At 41.2% G+C, this 17,636-nt stretch overlaps 1 protein-coding gene across 16 annotated transcripts in view; it reads right to left on the reverse strand.

The window, feature by feature from the left end:
- NFIA (nuclear factor I A) overlaps positions 1 to 17,636 on the reverse strand; it is a 581,540-nt gene that overhangs the window by 88,595 nt on the left and 475,309 nt on the right. For 13 of the 16 annotated variants that reach the window (XM_056532915.1, XM_056532924.1, XM_056532922.1 and 10 more), the window contains one exon: positions 8,081 to 8,209. The exons of the other annotated variants lie outside the window; for them this stretch is intronic. In XM_056532915.1, the coding sequence (XP_056388890.1) occupies positions 8,081 to 8,209 (129 nt within the window). The remainder of the gene's footprint in view (positions 1 to 8,080; positions 8,210 to 17,636) is intronic. 16 annotated transcript variants of the gene reach the window in all.

Consider the following 17,636-nt stretch of genomic DNA (forward strand, 5'->3'; position numbering starts at 1 on the left):
GGAGACCCAGGAGGACCCCACTATGGAGGAGACCCAGGAGGACCCCACTATGGAGGAGACCCAGGAGGACCCCACTATGGAGGAGACCCAGGAGGACCCCACTATGGAGGAGACCCAGGAGGACCCCACTATGGAGGAGACCCAGGAGGACCCCACTATGGAGGAGACCCAGGAGGACCCCACTATGGAGGAGACCCAGGAGGACCCCACTATGGAGGAGACCCAGGAGGACCCCACTATGGAGGAGACTCAGGAGGACCCCGCTATGGAGGAGACCCAGGAGGACCCCACTATGGAGGAGACCCAGGAGGACCCCACTATGGAGGAGACCCAGGAGGACCCCACTATGGAGGAGACTCAGGATGACCCCACTATGGAGGAGACCCAGGAGGACCCCACTATGGAGGAGACCCAGGAGGACCCCACTGCTGACACAGAGACATAAAAAAGCAAGACTACATTTTGCCAAAATGAACTTGAGTAACCAAAATCCTTCTGGGAAAACGTCTCGTGGACAGATGAGACGAAGATAGAGCTTTTTGGTAAAGCCCATCATTCTACTGTTTACCGAAAACAGAATGAGGCCTACAAAGAAAAGAACACAGTACCTACAGTGACATATGGGGGAGGTCAGTGATGTTTTGGGTTGTTTTGCTGCCTCTGGCACTGGGGGCCTTGAATGTGTACAAGACATCATGAAATCTGAGGATTACCAATGGATTTTGGGTCGCACTGTACAGCCCAGTGTCAGAAAGCTGGGTTTGTGTCTGAGATCTTGGGTCTTCCAGCAGGACAATGACCCCAAACATACGTCAAAAAGCCCCAGAAATGGATGACAACAAAGCGCTGGAGAGTTCTGAAGTGGCAGCAATGAGTCCAGATCTAAATCCCATTGATCACCTGTGGAGAGATCTTATAATTACTGTTGGGAAAAGGCGCCTTCCAATAAGAGAGACCTGGAGCAGTTTGTAAAGGAAGAGTGGTCCAACATTCCGGCTGAGAGGTGTAAGAAGCTTATTGATGGTTATAGGAAGAGTGGTCCAACATTCCGGCTGAGAGGTGTAAGAAGCTTATTGATGGTTATAGGAAGAGTGGTCAAACATTCAGGCTGAGAGGTGTAAGAAGCTTATTGATGGTTATAGGAAGACACTGATTTTTGTTATTTTTTTCCAAAGGGTGTGCAACCAAATGTTAAGTTAAAGGAGTCCCGCCTCGGCCGGTGATAGGCTTAAGCGCCGTGTGACATCCCAGGCTAAGGGAAGTAGTTAGTAGACAGCCCGGCCGATCGATCTAGGGGAACGTAGGAAGGTCAGTGAAAGTTTGTTTTCTCTTTTTTTTGTAGCCCAGTTAGGACGGAATAAGAATAGTCCGCACCGAACATCTCCTTTTAGGGTGCCAATAATTTTGTCCAGCCCATTTTTGGAGTTTGGTGACATTATGTCCTATTTGCTTTTTTTCCTCCCTTTTTTGGTTTAATTCCAATACACACAAAGGGAATAAACATGTGTTACTGCAATCCTTTTCTGTGAGAAATACTTCATTTTCTTGAAAGATTTCAGGGGGGACAAAATTTACGTCCTGTATCTGTATTCACGTCAGAAAAGTAAAGAAGAGGAAAATATGGCGGTGGCGCTCGCTTCCTGCCTGGCGCTCGCGCTCCTCGCTCTCTTCAGCTAATCGCTTGCTCGGGTCTGAGGTGTAAACATTGAGCTCATTTCCTCAGCCGGACCAGACATCTGCTCAGAATCTCTACTCAAGGTTAAGGCGGCGATCTCAGAAGACAAGTATGCCAAAGTGAAAGGGAAGAGCGTGTTAGTTTTAGTTTAGAAGGGAAGGGGGGCGGGGGCTGCTCTTGATTGTAACAATGGCGTACGTATACACATGTACTCAGCTTTTCCAGCTATATGTAACAGTTCACAGACACGCGTGTGTACGCCGGATTCTGTGGATGAATGGGGGTCACACAAAGAAATGACATCACGTCAGCCCAGTGACTGCAACTTCCAATGTCTTGCGGTGAATAGTTTTCACGAATTTTACCGCCACGTCTCACGTAATGCCGCGCATAATGGTTCAAAGTTTTGCATTACAAAAAAAAAAAATTACAAAAAACATCCACATAAGGTTCCTCATATAGATTTTTTAAATATACATGGAGGAACAGGGCAACTAAAAATAAGCCGGCACGGTATGTTCTAAAAAGAGGTGATGAATATTAATAAAAATGTGTTTTCGGAAAACTTTTTTTTTTCCTCTCAGAAGTTTACAGCTGTTTCTGTCACAAGGGGATCAGTCTGTCTCTTCTTCAAGGGAATAAATGCAGATCCACAAATGTGCAAGGAACGGGTGATTTACATGAAGCGCGGAGATGATCCTGACCCCGAGGGCGAGAGCCAAAAACTGGGGCCTATCTGGTTCTACGTGCTGGCCGCCATGCCTGTCTGGTTGTTTAGATCTATAGCACGGTGGATATTTTTTTTGTTGGTCATCACTTTCAGTTCATAAAACACCCAGGCCTATGATTAAGGCCATCAGTGTCCGAAACGTGTCAGGAATGTCAATTATATCAATTGTATTTTAATATTAGAAATAAAGAGGAGGCGCTTTTAAAGGGGTGTTCCGCCCCTAGACATCTTATCCCCTATCCAAAGGATAGGGGATAAGATGTCAGATCGCCGCGGTCCCGCTGCTGGGGACCCCCGGGATCCCCGCTGCGGCACCGCGCTATCATTACAGCACAGAGCGAGTTCGCTCTGTGCGTAATGACGGGCGATACGGGGGACGGAGCAGCGTGATGTCATGGCTCCGCTCCTCGTGACATCACGGCCCGTCCCCGCCATGCCCCCTCCCATAGACTTGTATTGAAAGGGGCGGACCGTGACATCACAAGGGGCGGAGCCGTGACGTAACGGTGCTCCGGCCCCTGTACCGCCCATCATTACGCACAGAGCGAACTCGCTCTGTGCTGTAATGATAGCGCGGTGCCGCAGCGGGGATTCCGGGGGTCCCCTGCAGCGGGACCGCGGCGATCTGACATCTTATCCCCTATCCTTTGGATAGGGGATAAGATGTCTATGGGCGGAGTACCCCTTTAATGGATTTCTGCTTTCATTCCTGCATTGAAGTTGCCGTTTGGCTCCTGCTCATCCATGCCTGGGAATATACAAGGGTGCCGGCTTTCTACACCGGGGGTGTGATTTTGGAGACACTGGTGACTGATTCCACATGGTCAATGTATAATGGTGACTATTGGGCGGTGCAACTTGAGTACTTCCAGGGTACAAAGGTTCATTGTATGAATAGTATTTCAACTAGAGTGTATTAGGCGGGGTTCACATATATCAGTCGTCCGGTATAGTTTCCATTCGGCGTGCACCGGAGGGAAACTGATGCTAGAACTGATCCCATTCATTTCAATGGGACAGTTCACAATCATCCAGTGTCCCATATTTTGGCGCCAGATGGTTGGACACGCCAGAAAGCATCAGTTGTATGGCATTCGGCGTCCATTGTTTCTGGCAGCGGACAGGGGAACGCAGCTTGCTGCGTTCCCCTGTCCGCTGCCAGAAACAATGGACGCCGGATGCCATACAACTGATGACAACTGATGCCCGTGGTCATCGGTTGCGTCGAGATTTAGGCCAAGATCACCTATACCAACTTTTTAGACACATCCCATTCCCTTCCTGTGTCATTTAAAGGGGTACTCCGGTGGAAAACAATTTATTTTAAATCAGCTGGTGCCAGAAAGTTTTATAAAAAAAAATCTTAATCCTTCCAGTAATTATAAGCTGCTGTTTACTACAGAGAAAGTTCTTTTCTTTTTTTATTTATTTTTTGTCTATCCACAGTGCTCTCTGCTGACACCCCTGTCCATGTCAGGAACTGTCCGAAGCAGGAGAGGATTGCTAAGGGTGAATGCACATCACGGGTGCGTTTTATGAAGTAGTATACTACGTTTTGAGGTCCGGTCAGAAAACCGGATACGGGTAAAAAATGAACCGTTTGACTCCGGTCGGCTCATTAAAGTCAATGGATTAGGGGGTCGGTCCGGCTGGGGTAGGAGAGCGCACGGTTTTTCCCTCCCCCAGACGGATCTGGCACCCGTGCAGTGAAAACGTGGTGTGCATGCACCCTAAGGGGATTTGCTCCTACTCTGGACAGTTCCTCACATGGACAGAGGTGTCAGCAGAGAGCACGTGTGGTCAGACAGAAAGGAAATTCAAAAAAGAAAAGAACTTTCCCTGTAGTATACAGCAGCTGATAAGTACTGGAAGGATTAAGATTTTTAATAGAAGTAATTTACAAATCTGCTTAACTTTCTGGCACCAGTTGATTCATAATAAATTGTTTTCTACTGTGGTACCCCTGTAATAAATTTAAAAAAGCAAAAAACAAAAACAAAACACCCTAGGTGTGAGTATTACAAGGCATAGACACAATGTGTGCCGCCATATGGTAGCATGTTTCCCCATAGAAGCAATGTTTGTAGAGGAGAATACCTCTGTTATTTAGCATCAGATGCAACATGACATAATTTGACACGTTGGCCATGAACTTGGCTATCTTGCCTGACCTCCCCATACATGTGAATACTTGGTATAGTTGAACGTACCTATCTACTCAATGGAGACAGGGGGTAGGCCGCTGCCAGACTGCTCTGGTGGTGACTTATACCCTGGGGAAACCAAGGAATAGGCAGTTGGTATTTAAAGGGGTACTCCACTGGAAAGCATTTTTTTTTTTAAATCAACTGGTGCCAGAAAGTTAAACAGATTTGTAAATGACTTCTATTTAAAAATCTTAATCCTTCCAGTTCTTTTCAGATGCTATATTCTACACAGGAAGTTCTTTTCTTTTTGAATTTCCTTTCCAGTCTGAACACAGTGCTCTCTGCTGACACCTCTGTCCATTTTAGGAACTGTCCAGAGTACAAGCAAATCCCCATAGAAAACCTCTCCTGCTCTGGACAGTTCCTGACATGGACAGAAGGTGTCAGCAGAGAGCACTGTGGTTGAGGAAATTCAAAAAGAAAAGAATTACCTGTGGAGAATAAAGCAGCTGAAAAGTACTGGAAGGATTAAGATTTTTAAATAGAAGTAATTTACAAATCTGTTTAACTTTCTGGCACCGGTTGATTTAAAAAAAATAAATAAATGTTTTCCACCGGAGTACCCCTTTAACAGGCCCGAGGAGGGAGTCCCTGCACATATTTGGGGGTCGGCTTGTCCTAACAAAACTTGTGGTTTCAGCAAACATTTATGTAATGTGTCTGGCCAACTTTGGTGTTTAGGCCCATGGTACTGGTGCATGCACGGACCCCTTATGGCTCCATTCAGCGTGTCACAATTTTTACCACAATCTTCTAAGATTCAGGGAAAAAAAAACCCACCATGAACCTATGTTAAATCAAATGTACAGGGTCAGCTGTCACCAATGGAGAAGGTGTATAGGCATGTACAAATTTTAATCCGTATACGGTTGGAAAAAATTATATCCGGTTGTATCCGTTTTTTTAAGAAAAAAACTTTTACGTTTTTAACTTTTCACTCCATTATGAATAAAGTTTCACTTGTTTGATTGAAATTCCAAGAAAAAAACTGAGCAAAGTCAAAAACCGTATGGTGAAAACCTGATGGAACCGTACGCACATACGGTTCTGTACGGGTCCCATTGACTCCCATGTTAAAAAAAAAAAACGTATACGTTTCAATATGGTTTTTCACCAGGACCAAAAACTGTGGTAGGCTATGGAATTGGGTACGGGAAAAAAACTGACAAAACTATACAGGATGCAAAACGGACACAACCTGATGCATCTTTTGACATACGGTTTTCAATGGAGAGTCAATGCATACGGTTTTCAATACGGTTTTCAATTCCGTACAGTTTTGAAATTGAAAATGTATACGGGATCTGCATTACAAAAATATGGCATTCCCACCACGTTTTTGCAATACAGTTCCCGTATATGTTTTCAATGTGAATGCTGTATAGAACTGTATTTAAAACCGTATGCCAAACGATACGGTTTCCGTTTTGCGTCTTATACAGTTTTGTCAGTTTTTTCCCCGTACCCAATACCGTAGCCTACCGGGGTTTTTGGTCCGGGTGAAAAACTGTATTAAACCGTATATGTTTTTTTTTTTTTTAACATGGGAGTCAATGGGAACCGTACAGAACCGTATGTTCGTGCGGTTCCATCCGGTTTTCACGATACGGTTTTGACTTTGCACAGTTTTTTTTCTTGGAATTTCAATCAAACAAGTGAAACTTTATTCATAATGGAATGAAAAGTTAAAAAGGTATACGTTTTTTTCTTTAAAAAGGGATGCAACCGGACATCCTTTTTTAAACTGTATACAGGTAAAAATTTGTACACAAGTTTTTATACAGTTTAGTCCGGTTTTGAGGAATCCGTTTTTCATCAAAAACCTGATACAGGAACTGTATGGCAAAAAAGTGGTGTGAATGCAGCCTCATATGGTTTGTTTATTAACTGAACAATAACGGATCCAAATGGATAACATCCGTTTGCATCCGTTATTGTCCGTTTTTTTTTTTTTGACGGGAGAAAAACTGGACGGGTCTAGACGGCCGTGTGAACGCAGCCTAATTCTCCACGGCAAAATGACAGACACAGAAAGACACCATTACAGGTGGGGGTGGGGGCCATTGGTGTCCGTCGTACAACTGATCTGCCACACCAACGTTATTACGTTTCTGTTCCGATGGCGTAAAAGAAAAAACAAAACTCGAGCTGCTCATGGCTTTTTTCAATACATTGCTTGTTCAAACAGATTAGTGGCCCTAAGAAGTCAGAGGACTTCATTTAAAAACACACGTTGCATTCTTGCATAGTTCAGATACTTGTACCTAAACTATGGAACAAACAAGGTATAAGAAACAGAAAACACAACAATATACAAAACAACATGGAACCGAAAATGGAACAAATTATACACAAAACTATCTGAATAACGTATGAACAAGGCCTTAGTCCTCTTAAAACCTTTTTTACATGTACAAACAATAGTCTATACAGAATAAACTCCTGAAAACCGTATCATTTACAGCAAAAGAAAATCCACAAACCATATAAAATGATCATAAATTATATGATAAACAAGTATTAAATATACATATGTATTTAGCATTTTTTTTTTACAGATAATGAATTTTATAGATTTTAATTAGATAATAAAGTATAACAATAAAAACAATGAAAATGATAAAATAAAAAAATGCTCTAAATGGAAAAAAAATAAAAATAAATGTTAATGACTCTTGGGTTCAATGAGCTTCAGGATAGAGAGACAAGGAGAATGTATAAACTCATGAAAACTATCATTTACAGCAAAAGAAAATCCACAAACCATATAAAATGATCTTAAATTATATGATAAACAGTATTAAATAGGGGGGGGGGGATCAAATTAAAATGAAATAAAAAATATATATACTTATGTATTTAGAATAAAAAAAAGTAGATAATGAATTTTACAGATTTTAAATAGATAATAAAACATATCAATAGAAACAGTGAAAATAGTAAAATAAAAAAATATGGTCTAAATGAAAAAACAAAAAAACAAAAACAAATAAATGTTACTGACTCTTGAGTTCAATGAGCTTCAGGATGCAGAGACAAGGAGAATGTGAAGCCCCTTACAAATTGCTAAATTGCATAAAACACAAAATTTTTTGCAGATTTTTTGGGTGAACATAAAAAAAAAAAAAAAAAAAAAAAAAAAGTATATTAATATTCTAAATGAAAAAAAATAAAGTAACTTGAAACAAATGTAACTAAACGTTACTAACGCCCTCAGTTCAATTAGCTTTCGGATACGGACATGTAAGGAGAACGTGAAGCCCCTCACACATTGTTACATTGCATAAAACACAACATTTTCGGCAGGTTATTTAGGACTTGTATGCAACAAGGTCTATGGAATAATAAAGGGGAAACCTGATTGGAAGACATGACTTGGGGGGAAGGGTGGGGGGGGGGGGGGTAACGCAGTGGTGACGGACTAAGGGAAGGGTGGGGTGGGGGGTCGTTCTTCGGTTTAGTCCTCACCTCTGGGTCCTGTTATGACAGGTCGATGATGCTGCGTAAAAGCCGTTCCGAGGGAAGAGGTCTGCGAAGGAGAAGGACTGCTGAAACCAGACTTCTCTGACTTCTTTAAGGTAGTAGGCGATGGCATTCCTGGCAAGAATGATTGATAAGTGCAATTTAATAATGCTAAGTCATGGAACCACAGCCTATGCATTGTGAACGTGGGTGCAAAAGCAGGGTTCATTCAGTGATACTCAACCTCCGGAGGCTGCTGCGTAAGCCGCTCCATAACATGGCCGATGTAGGACTGGACAACAAGGTCGTCCTTAGCTCTACTACTCAATGGACCATGGGGGGTAGCCCTGGAAAGACTTGATGACTACAGTCTGGTCTACCTGACTTCTTCATGTCAATGCTGTTGCCTGATCTTGAGGGAGTAGCAAACAGGAACCGAATACTGCTGTCTGACGCATAGACATACACTGACTATTGGCACATGTCTATGGAAAGGGCCTTTGGAACAGTGTTCCCAACATGCAGCTTTTTAGCTGTTGCAAAATTACAACTCCCATCATGCCCTGACAGCCGGAGGCTGTCAGGGCATGATGGGAGTTGTAATTTTGCAACAACTTAAAGGGGTACTTCAGAGGAATAAAAATGTTTTCAAATCAACTGGTGCCAAAAAGTTAAACAGATTTGTAAATTACCTTAAAGGGGTACTCCAGAGGAATGAAAATGTTTTCAAATCAACTGGTACCAAAAAGTTTAACAGATTTGTAAATTACATCTATCATAAAATCTTAAAGGGGTACTCCGGTGGAAAACTTTTTTTTTTTAATCAGCTGGTGCCAGAAAGTTAAACAGATTTGTAAATTACTTATATTAAAAAAAAATCTTAATTCTTCCAGTACTTATTAGCTGCTGAATACTACAGAGGAAATTCTTTTCTTTTTTTGGAACACAGAGCTCTCTGCTGACATCACGAGCACAGTGCTCTCTGCTGACATCTCTGTCCATTTTAGGAACTGTCCAGAGCAGCATATGTTTGCTATGGGGATTTTCTCCTACTCTGGACAGTTCTTAAAATGGACAGAGATGTCAGCAGAGAGCACTGTGTTCCAAAAAGAAAATAATTTCCTCTGTAGTATTCAGCAGCTAATAAGTACTGGAGGAATTAAGATTTTTTAATAGAAGTAATTTACAAATCTGTTTAACTTTCTGGCACCAGTTGATAAAAAAAAAAAAGAAAAAAAGGTTTCCACCGGAGTACCCCTTTAACCCTTCTAGTACTTATCAGCTGCTGTATGCTCCACAGGAAGTTGTGTAGTTCTTATCATTCTGACCACAGTGCTCTCTGCTGACACCTCTGTCCGTGTCAGGAACTGTCCAGAGCAGGAGAGGCTTGCTATGGGGATTTGCTTTTGTTCTAGATAGTTCCAGACATGGACAGAGGTGGCAGCAGAGAGCACAGTGGTCAGACTGGAAAGAACTACACAACTTCCTCTGGAGCATACAGCAGCTGATAAGTACTGGAAGGAATAAGATTTTTATAACAGAAGCAATTTACAAATCTGTAGAACTTTCTGGCACCAGTTGATTTAGAAATGCTTTTTCCTTTCCTCCGGTGTACCCCTTTAAGAGCTGCATTTTGGGATGCACCATTTTAAAGCCAGGTCTTTCTGGGGTTGGACTGTCTGGCCGCCATGTTGGATAAGGCCAACTTACACACAAAGTTTTCCAAAGTTTGCAAACTTTTCAAAAGTATTGACAAAAAAAGGGGGAAAAAAATGTACAAAATGTTTTATTTTTATTTAAATAATTTTTGGGCCAAAATGATTTAAAGATCAGTTTACGAGCAAGTGAATTCGTTTAGGGGGAAAAAAAAAACTTAAGGTTTATTATATTTACAAGGTAACATGTTAAAAAGATTCTGAATACAACAGAGAAAAAAAGGATAAAAGTTTCTATGGTTGCCAGGGGCAACAATAACTTTACTAAAAAAGTTACCTATGAAATGGGTCATGATGGTATCTAATTCTGGTAAAGTCTCTGGATAGGGCGGGGTCCAGTTTTTTGGGTACAGGTTGAGTATCACTAAATCGCTTTGGAGGGAAAAAGTTAAAAAAATAAAATAAAATAAAAAAAAGGAACAAAAATAATAAAAACATTGAAAGCAAAGTTAATTAATAGGTTAGCTGAGAATTATTATTTTTTGTCAGTTTTTATGGTTGGAGATATTGGAGGTGTGTGTGGGGTCACTGTAGTGTCATGTCTTTTCTAGGAGGGGGGCCCTGTGGTCAGAATTAAGGTTATAGATTTGGCCTCTTAGCTCACATGAGCCCTTCTCAATAGGAACAAAATGTATTCTAAAGGAAGTAAGTGTTTCAAACCATGTGATCTCTGGCGTTAACTGATCATGTGATCAGGAAAACAATCTGTATAAAGCGTTCGGGACAGTGTTAAATGATCATGTGACAAGTCTGCAAAGCCACTGATTGGTCAAATGTATTAAGTTTTGGTTCAGCTCTAAATTTCATGTTTATAGAATCCAGTACTGCAGTTTTTTTTTTATATATACTTAATGTCTTAATTTTGCACTATTTTCAAGATCACTGCTTACTGTCAGTGAAAGGGGACAATGTTGCTTACGTCCAGACAAAACAGGGGATCTGTTACAATTGTATCCAGTCTAGACAATCCTTAGCCATAATAAGACTGCTTCTATTCACTGACAGCCATAATAAGCCTGTTTCTATTCACTGACAGCCATAATAAGACTGCTTCTATTCACTGACAGCCATAATACGACTGCTTGTATTCAATGACAGCCATAATAAGCCTGTTTCTATTCACTGACAGCCATAATAAGACTGCTTGTATTCACTGACAGCCATATTAAGACTGCTTCTATTCACTGACAGCTATAATAAGACTGCTTCTATTCACTGACAGCCATATTAAGACTGTTTCTATTCATTGACAGTTATAATAAGACTGCTTCTATTCACTGACAGCCATAATAAGACTGCTTCTATGCACTGACAGCCATATTAAGACTGCTTCTATTCACTGACAGCCATATTAAGACTGCTTCTATTCACTGACAGTTATAAGACTGCTCCTATTCACTGACAGCCATATAAAGACTGCTTCTATTTACTGACAGCCATAGTAAGACTGATTCTGTTCACTGACAATTATAATAAGACTGCTTCTATTCACTGACAGCCATATTAAGACTGCTTCTATCCACTGACAGTTATAATATGACTGCTTCTATACATAATATGACTGCTTCTATTCACTGAAAGCCATAACAAGACTGATTCTATTCACTGACAGCCATAATATGACTGCTTCTATTCACTGACAGTCATAATAAGACTGCTTCTGTTCACTGACAGCCATAATAAGACTGCTTCTGTTTACTTCTAAGGACAGCTAATGATTTGCTAACACAGTGTTTTCCAAGCAGGGTGCCACCAGCTGTTGCAAAACTACAACTCCCAGGATGCCCTGATATCCTTTGCTGGGAGTTGTAGTTTTAAAACAGCTGGAGGCACACTGGTTGGAAAACACTGCTATAAGCAATGGTGAGGAAGACTCAGTGTGGCCCATCGGTTATAGCAGTTTTTTTGTAGCCAGTGTACCTCCAGCTGTTGCAAAACTACAACAGCCAGCATGCCCGGACAGCCAGCGGCTGTCTGGGAATGCTGGGAGTTGTAGTTTTGCAACAGCTGGAGGCTCCCTGTTTGGGAAACAATGCTATAAACAATGGCCATGGCGGGAAAGACTCAGTGTGGCCCATTGGTTATAACAGTGTTTCCAAACCAGTGTGCCTCCTGCTGTTGCAAAACTAAAATTCCTAGAATGCCTGGACAACCGTTGGCTGTCCGGGCATGCTGGGAGTTCTAGTTTTGCAACAGCTGGAGGCACCCTGGTTGGGAAAAACTTGGTTATAAAGCAATTCATAGTACTTGTGTGGGCAGAAAGCTTGCACTTCACCGAAACAATTTTGCTGCACTACGTATGTAGTCAAGCACCTATGTAACCTTATGTGCGTCCTCCTGTCTATGTAGCTTTAGTGATCCCTACATTGTATCTCTTTGTATATATATATATATATATATATATATATATATATATATATATACACACTCTCCACAGGCCCCCAGCTAACCTTCATCCCTGCCAAAGACAGGAAACTGAGCTGCGTCTGTCTGCCTGGAGTTATCAGTGTTATATATAGAAGTGTGTTCTCGATAAGACCATAAAAACTGACAATGAACAGGCACAAGTACCCGGCCCCATATAATGACCGGGGTGGGAGAGGGATGGGGGGGCAGTCAGTGTTAGTCAGCGCAAAAAGCCATTAGTCCCATTCAGAAATCATGGTGCATCGGCAGAGGTAGCATTTCAGGACAGTGCTCGGTTATTGGTACAGAAAATAACATAGACAACGGGTTAGTAGGATAAGCATGCAAAAAACATTCTAACATTTGTATGTATCTCACACAGTAGTAGTAGCATGGTACAACAACATCGTCACTGATGCCACAGTTAATGCTTCTCCATCTATATATTGTGTATATTGTATATGTTAATGTATATGATAGACTGTATAATGGATATAAGATAGAAATCTGTGGGCCCATACAACCCATGCGCCTCCAGCTGTTGCAAAACTACAACTCCCAGCATGCCCGGACAGGCTTAGGCCAGTGTTTCCCAACCAGCGTGCCTTCAGCTGTTGCAAAACTATAACTCCCAGCATGCCTGCACAGGCTTAGGCCAGTGTTTCCCAACTGGTGTGCCTCCAGCTGTTGCAAAACTACAACTCCCAGCATGCCCGGACAGGCTTAGGTCAGTGTTTCCCAAACAGCGTGCCTTCAGCTGTTGAAAAACTATAACTCCCAGCATGCCCGGACAGGCTTAGGCCAGTGTTTCCCAACCGGTGTGCCTCCAGCTGTTGCAAAACTACAACTCCCAGCATGCCCAGACAGCCATCAGACAGTGTTTCCCAACTGGTGTGCCTCCAGCTGTTGCAAAACTACAACTCCCAGCATGCCCAGACAGCCGTTAGCCAGTGGTGTTTCCCAACCGTCGTGCCTCCAGCTGTTGCAAAACTACAACTCCCTGCATGCCTGGGCAGCCTTTGGCCAGTGTTTCCCAACCAGCGTGCCTCCAGCTGTTGCAAAACTATAACTCCCAGCATGCCCGGACAGCTGAAGGCTGTCTGGGGGAAACACTGGCCAAAGGCTGCCCGGGCATGCGGGGAGTTGTAGTTTTGCAACAGCTGGAGGCACGCCGCTTGGGAAACACCACTGGCTGAAGGCTGTCCGGGCATGCGGGGAGTTGTAGTTTTGCAACAGTTGGAAGCACCCTGGTTGGAAAACACTGATCTATATACTTAGCAAACCTTTGCTGTCATACAGGGCCACACAGTGCGGTATAATGGCACCATATGGTGGCACAGGCTGTGTACACGGTGCCCTTGAATACAGCACAGATCTGCTGTATTCTTTGCACTGTGTGTTCCTGAATAACAGAAACATTTTGCATAGGGTATGTATACTTTTGCAAAAAAAAAAAAAAACAACACATTGAAATTTTGCAAATAGTCCATTTTGTATCCACAGCTCCAATGCACTCCAATGTGTCACCATATTTATAGACCACCCTCACAGGGAGTGGTGCTAAGGACCCCATATGCATTAGAGAATAGTCAGCCAAGGACTGACTATCAAAAAAATGCCTTAGGTAGGGGGGGGGGGTCTCAACTCTCCCCCGATGATGATGTTGGGGACAAGAATTATTGGGGCCCAATGAATTTCACCTCCAATCATGTCATTAAGAAGAGAGCCGGACCACCACTATTGGCGTCTGGTCGCAGCTTATTCCTCTCCCCAACTGAAAGCACATGCATGCTCATCTAAGCATGTATGTTAAAGGGGTACTCCGGTGGAAACCTTTTTTTTTTTTTTTTTTTTTTATCAACTGGTGCCAGAAAGTTAAACAGATTTGTAAATTACGTCTATTAAAAACAATCCTTCCAGTACTTATTAGCTGCTGAATACTACAGAGGAAAATCTTTTCTTTTTGGAGCACAGAGCTCTCTTCTGACATCACGACCACAGTGCTCTCTGCTGACATCTCTGTCCATTTTTGGAGCTGTCCAGAGCAGCATATGTTTACTATGGGGATTTTCTCCTACTCTGGACAGTTCTTAAAATAGACAGAGGTGTCAGCAGAGAGCACTGTGCTCGTGATGTCAGCAGAGAGCTCTGTGTTCCAAAAAGAAAATAATTTCCTCTGTAGTATTCAGCAGCTAATAAGTACTGGAAGGATTAAGATTTTTTTTATAGAAGTAATTTACAAATCTGTTTAACTTTCTGGCACCAGTTGATTTAAAAAAAGTTTTCCACCGGAGTACCCCTTTAAAGGGAAACTCCGGTGGAAACAAGTGGAAAACAAATGTTTTCAAATCAACCGGTGCCAGAAAGTTAAACAGATTTGTAAATTACTTCTATTAAAAAATCTTAATCCTTTCAGTACTTATCAGCTGCTGTATACGCTTCACAGGAAGTTGTATAGTTCTTTTCAGTCGAACCACACTGCTCTCTGCTGACACCTCTGTTCGTGTCAAGAACTGTCCAGATTAGAAGCAAATCCCCATAGCAAACCTCTCCTGCTCTGGACAGTTCCTGACACGGACAGAGGTGGCAGCAGAGAGCACTCTGGTCAGACTGGAACGAACTACGCAACTTCCTGTGGAGCATACAGCAGCTGATAAGTACTGGAAGGGTTAAAGGAGTTCTATAAGCTAAAACTTTTAACCCCCGCTGTGCCCGGGCTGTAAAACTATACATAATAAACTTTCACTTACCTGCCTACGATCCCCCGTTGTTCTGATATCGCCGTCCCGTTCTCCAGGTCCCGGTCTCTTCCACTTCCCGCGGGTCAGATACTTCACTCTGCGCTCAGCCTATCAGCGGCCGCAACAATGTCCCGTCGCGGCCGCTGATAGGCTGAGCGCAGAGTGAAGTCACCGACCCGCAGGAAAAGGAAGCTGACAGGGACCGGAGCACGGGCGGCAATATCGGAACAACGGGGGATCGTAGGCAGGTAAGTGAAAGTTTATTATGTATAGTTTTACAGCCCGGGCACAGCGGGGGATAAAAGATTTCAGTTGGAGAACTCCTTTAAGATTTTTTAATAGAAGTCATTTACAAATCTGTTTAACTTTCTGACACCAGTTGATTTGAAAAAATGTTTTTGTTCCACCTGAGGACCCCTTTAAGACATGAGCGCAGGATCAGACTACATACTGCAGTCTGCATAGGAGCTGTGTACACAAAACTATAGATAAACTTTGTTGCACTGGAGCACGAAAAAAATAAAAATAAAACAATATTGTTGCAAAAGTAAATGCACCCTGGTATATAAATCCTTGCTTAAAATGATGCGACATTGTGAAACAATATACCTGTATATAGTAAATACTCCAATGGCCAGAGGTGATTTGCTACAGTGTGATGTGCATAGAGCGGTGGTCTCCAACCTGCGGACCTCCAGATGTTGCAAAACTACAACTCCCAGCATGCCCGGACAGCCGTTGGCTGTCCGGGCATGCTGGGAGTTGTAGTTTTGCAACATCTGGAGGTCCGCAGGTTGGAGACCACTGGTATAGAGCTTATCTTCATCATGTTTTGCCCTTATCCCCCCTGCTTTACAGTGCAACTAAGAATATGAACATGTGTAGAATGGGTCATAACTAGTGAAAACATTAAGTGGACATCAGATCGTGGCATTCGGTGATGTGACACAGCGATTCCCAACATTCCAAGGCATGCACAATTCCGTGAAATGCAAGCGCCATGGCCAAAGTCAGAAGTCTCATGTTGCAGATGTGAATGCATTTATAGGAAAGCCCACCCTCCCCACAAAACAGCAGGGTGGCTGCCATAGTCCTTATCAGTGGTTTCCAACCAGTGTGTCCCCAGCTGTTGCAAAACTACAACTCCCAGCATGCCTGGAAAGCTTGTAGTTTTGCAACAGCTGGAGGCACCTTGATTGGGAAACACTGGTCTATATACTTCGCAAACCTCCTCTCTCCTATTCCGAGATATTACGTAGACATGGGGGGGTTGGAAGCTGCAAAAGGATTTGTATATATATACAGTGTGAACTGAAACATCAGAAAGAGATGGGTTCCAAGACAAACCAGGACCGCACAGTCACCGGGTCACCTTCCTGGTGACGCCAAGACAAATCCAAGAACCACAATAAAAAATAAATAAAAATAATAAATAAATAAATAAATAAATAAATATATATATATATATATACACACACACACACACATATATATATAAATATATATTTTTTATATATATATATCTATAAATATAAATATATATATATATATATATATATATATATATATATATATATAGATAAATAAAGAAAAAGATTCAAAACACAGAGTGCTACAAATGTTACATTCCAGGGAGAGTTTAGATACAATGTATTTGCCTTGTTACCAATAGAAAAAAAACCTAATAATTCATTGCCACAAATACACATCATTACATTTCAATAGTCCAAGTCAAAGGATATTGATAAAAAGCCTTTGCGTCTCTATAGCAGAGTTTCCCAACCCGTGTGCCTCCATCTGTTGCAAAACTACAACTCCCAGCATGCCCTGTTCAGCAGGGAGTTGTAGTTGTGCAGCTGCTGGTCAGGCAACCTGGTTTGGAAACACTGCCCTATAGGAAATAAATATGTCTGATATCAAACTGACTACAACACGGTGAAAACAATAAAAAAAAATATTAAAAAAGTAAGAAAAATAAATAATTACTGACACTAAACAAAGCAAGATAAATAAATAAGGAATATTGTAAGAAAATATTAAATAATTACAAATAAATATTTAAGGACTAATTTATTACAGTTAAAAAACAGAAATAAATAAAATAAAGAGAAAGCACATTCATTTCTTTAAAAATGTATATAAATGAATGAATGAATGAATGAATATTTAAATAAATAAATAAAAAACAAAATAATATTTAAGGACGAATTTATGAAAATTAAAAATAAATAAATAAAATAAAGAGGAAGCTCATTCATTTCTTTAAAACTAAATATAAATGAATTATTAAATTAATATTTAAATAAATACATTAAATTTTTTTATTTAAGGACCAATTTATTAAAATGAAAAATAAATAAATAAAAGAGGAACCACATTCATTTATTTAAAACAAAATATAAATTAATGAATAAATGAATAATTAAATAAAAAAATAAATAAAAATGTATATTTATTTATTTGCTGGCAGTGGAAGCCATACTGTTAGCCAAGGGGGGATTGGGGGAGAATGAATAGACTAATTAAAATAACTATTGATTAATGCGATAATAGTTTATCCTATGGCTCCGTGGTGAAAGAAATAATAAAAAAAAATATTTATATAATTAAACTAAATAAATCAAAAAAGAAACAATGACATAAATAATATTTTAATATAATACTAAATAATACAGCTAAATGTTTCAGGACTTATTCATG

This window comes from Hyla sarda, chromosome 7, assembly GCF_029499605.1.
Source record: "Hyla sarda isolate aHylSar1 chromosome 7, aHylSar1.hap1, whole genome shotgun sequence".
In the NCBI taxonomy this organism is placed as follows: Eukaryota; Metazoa; Chordata; class Amphibia; order Anura; family Hylidae; genus Hyla; species Hyla sarda.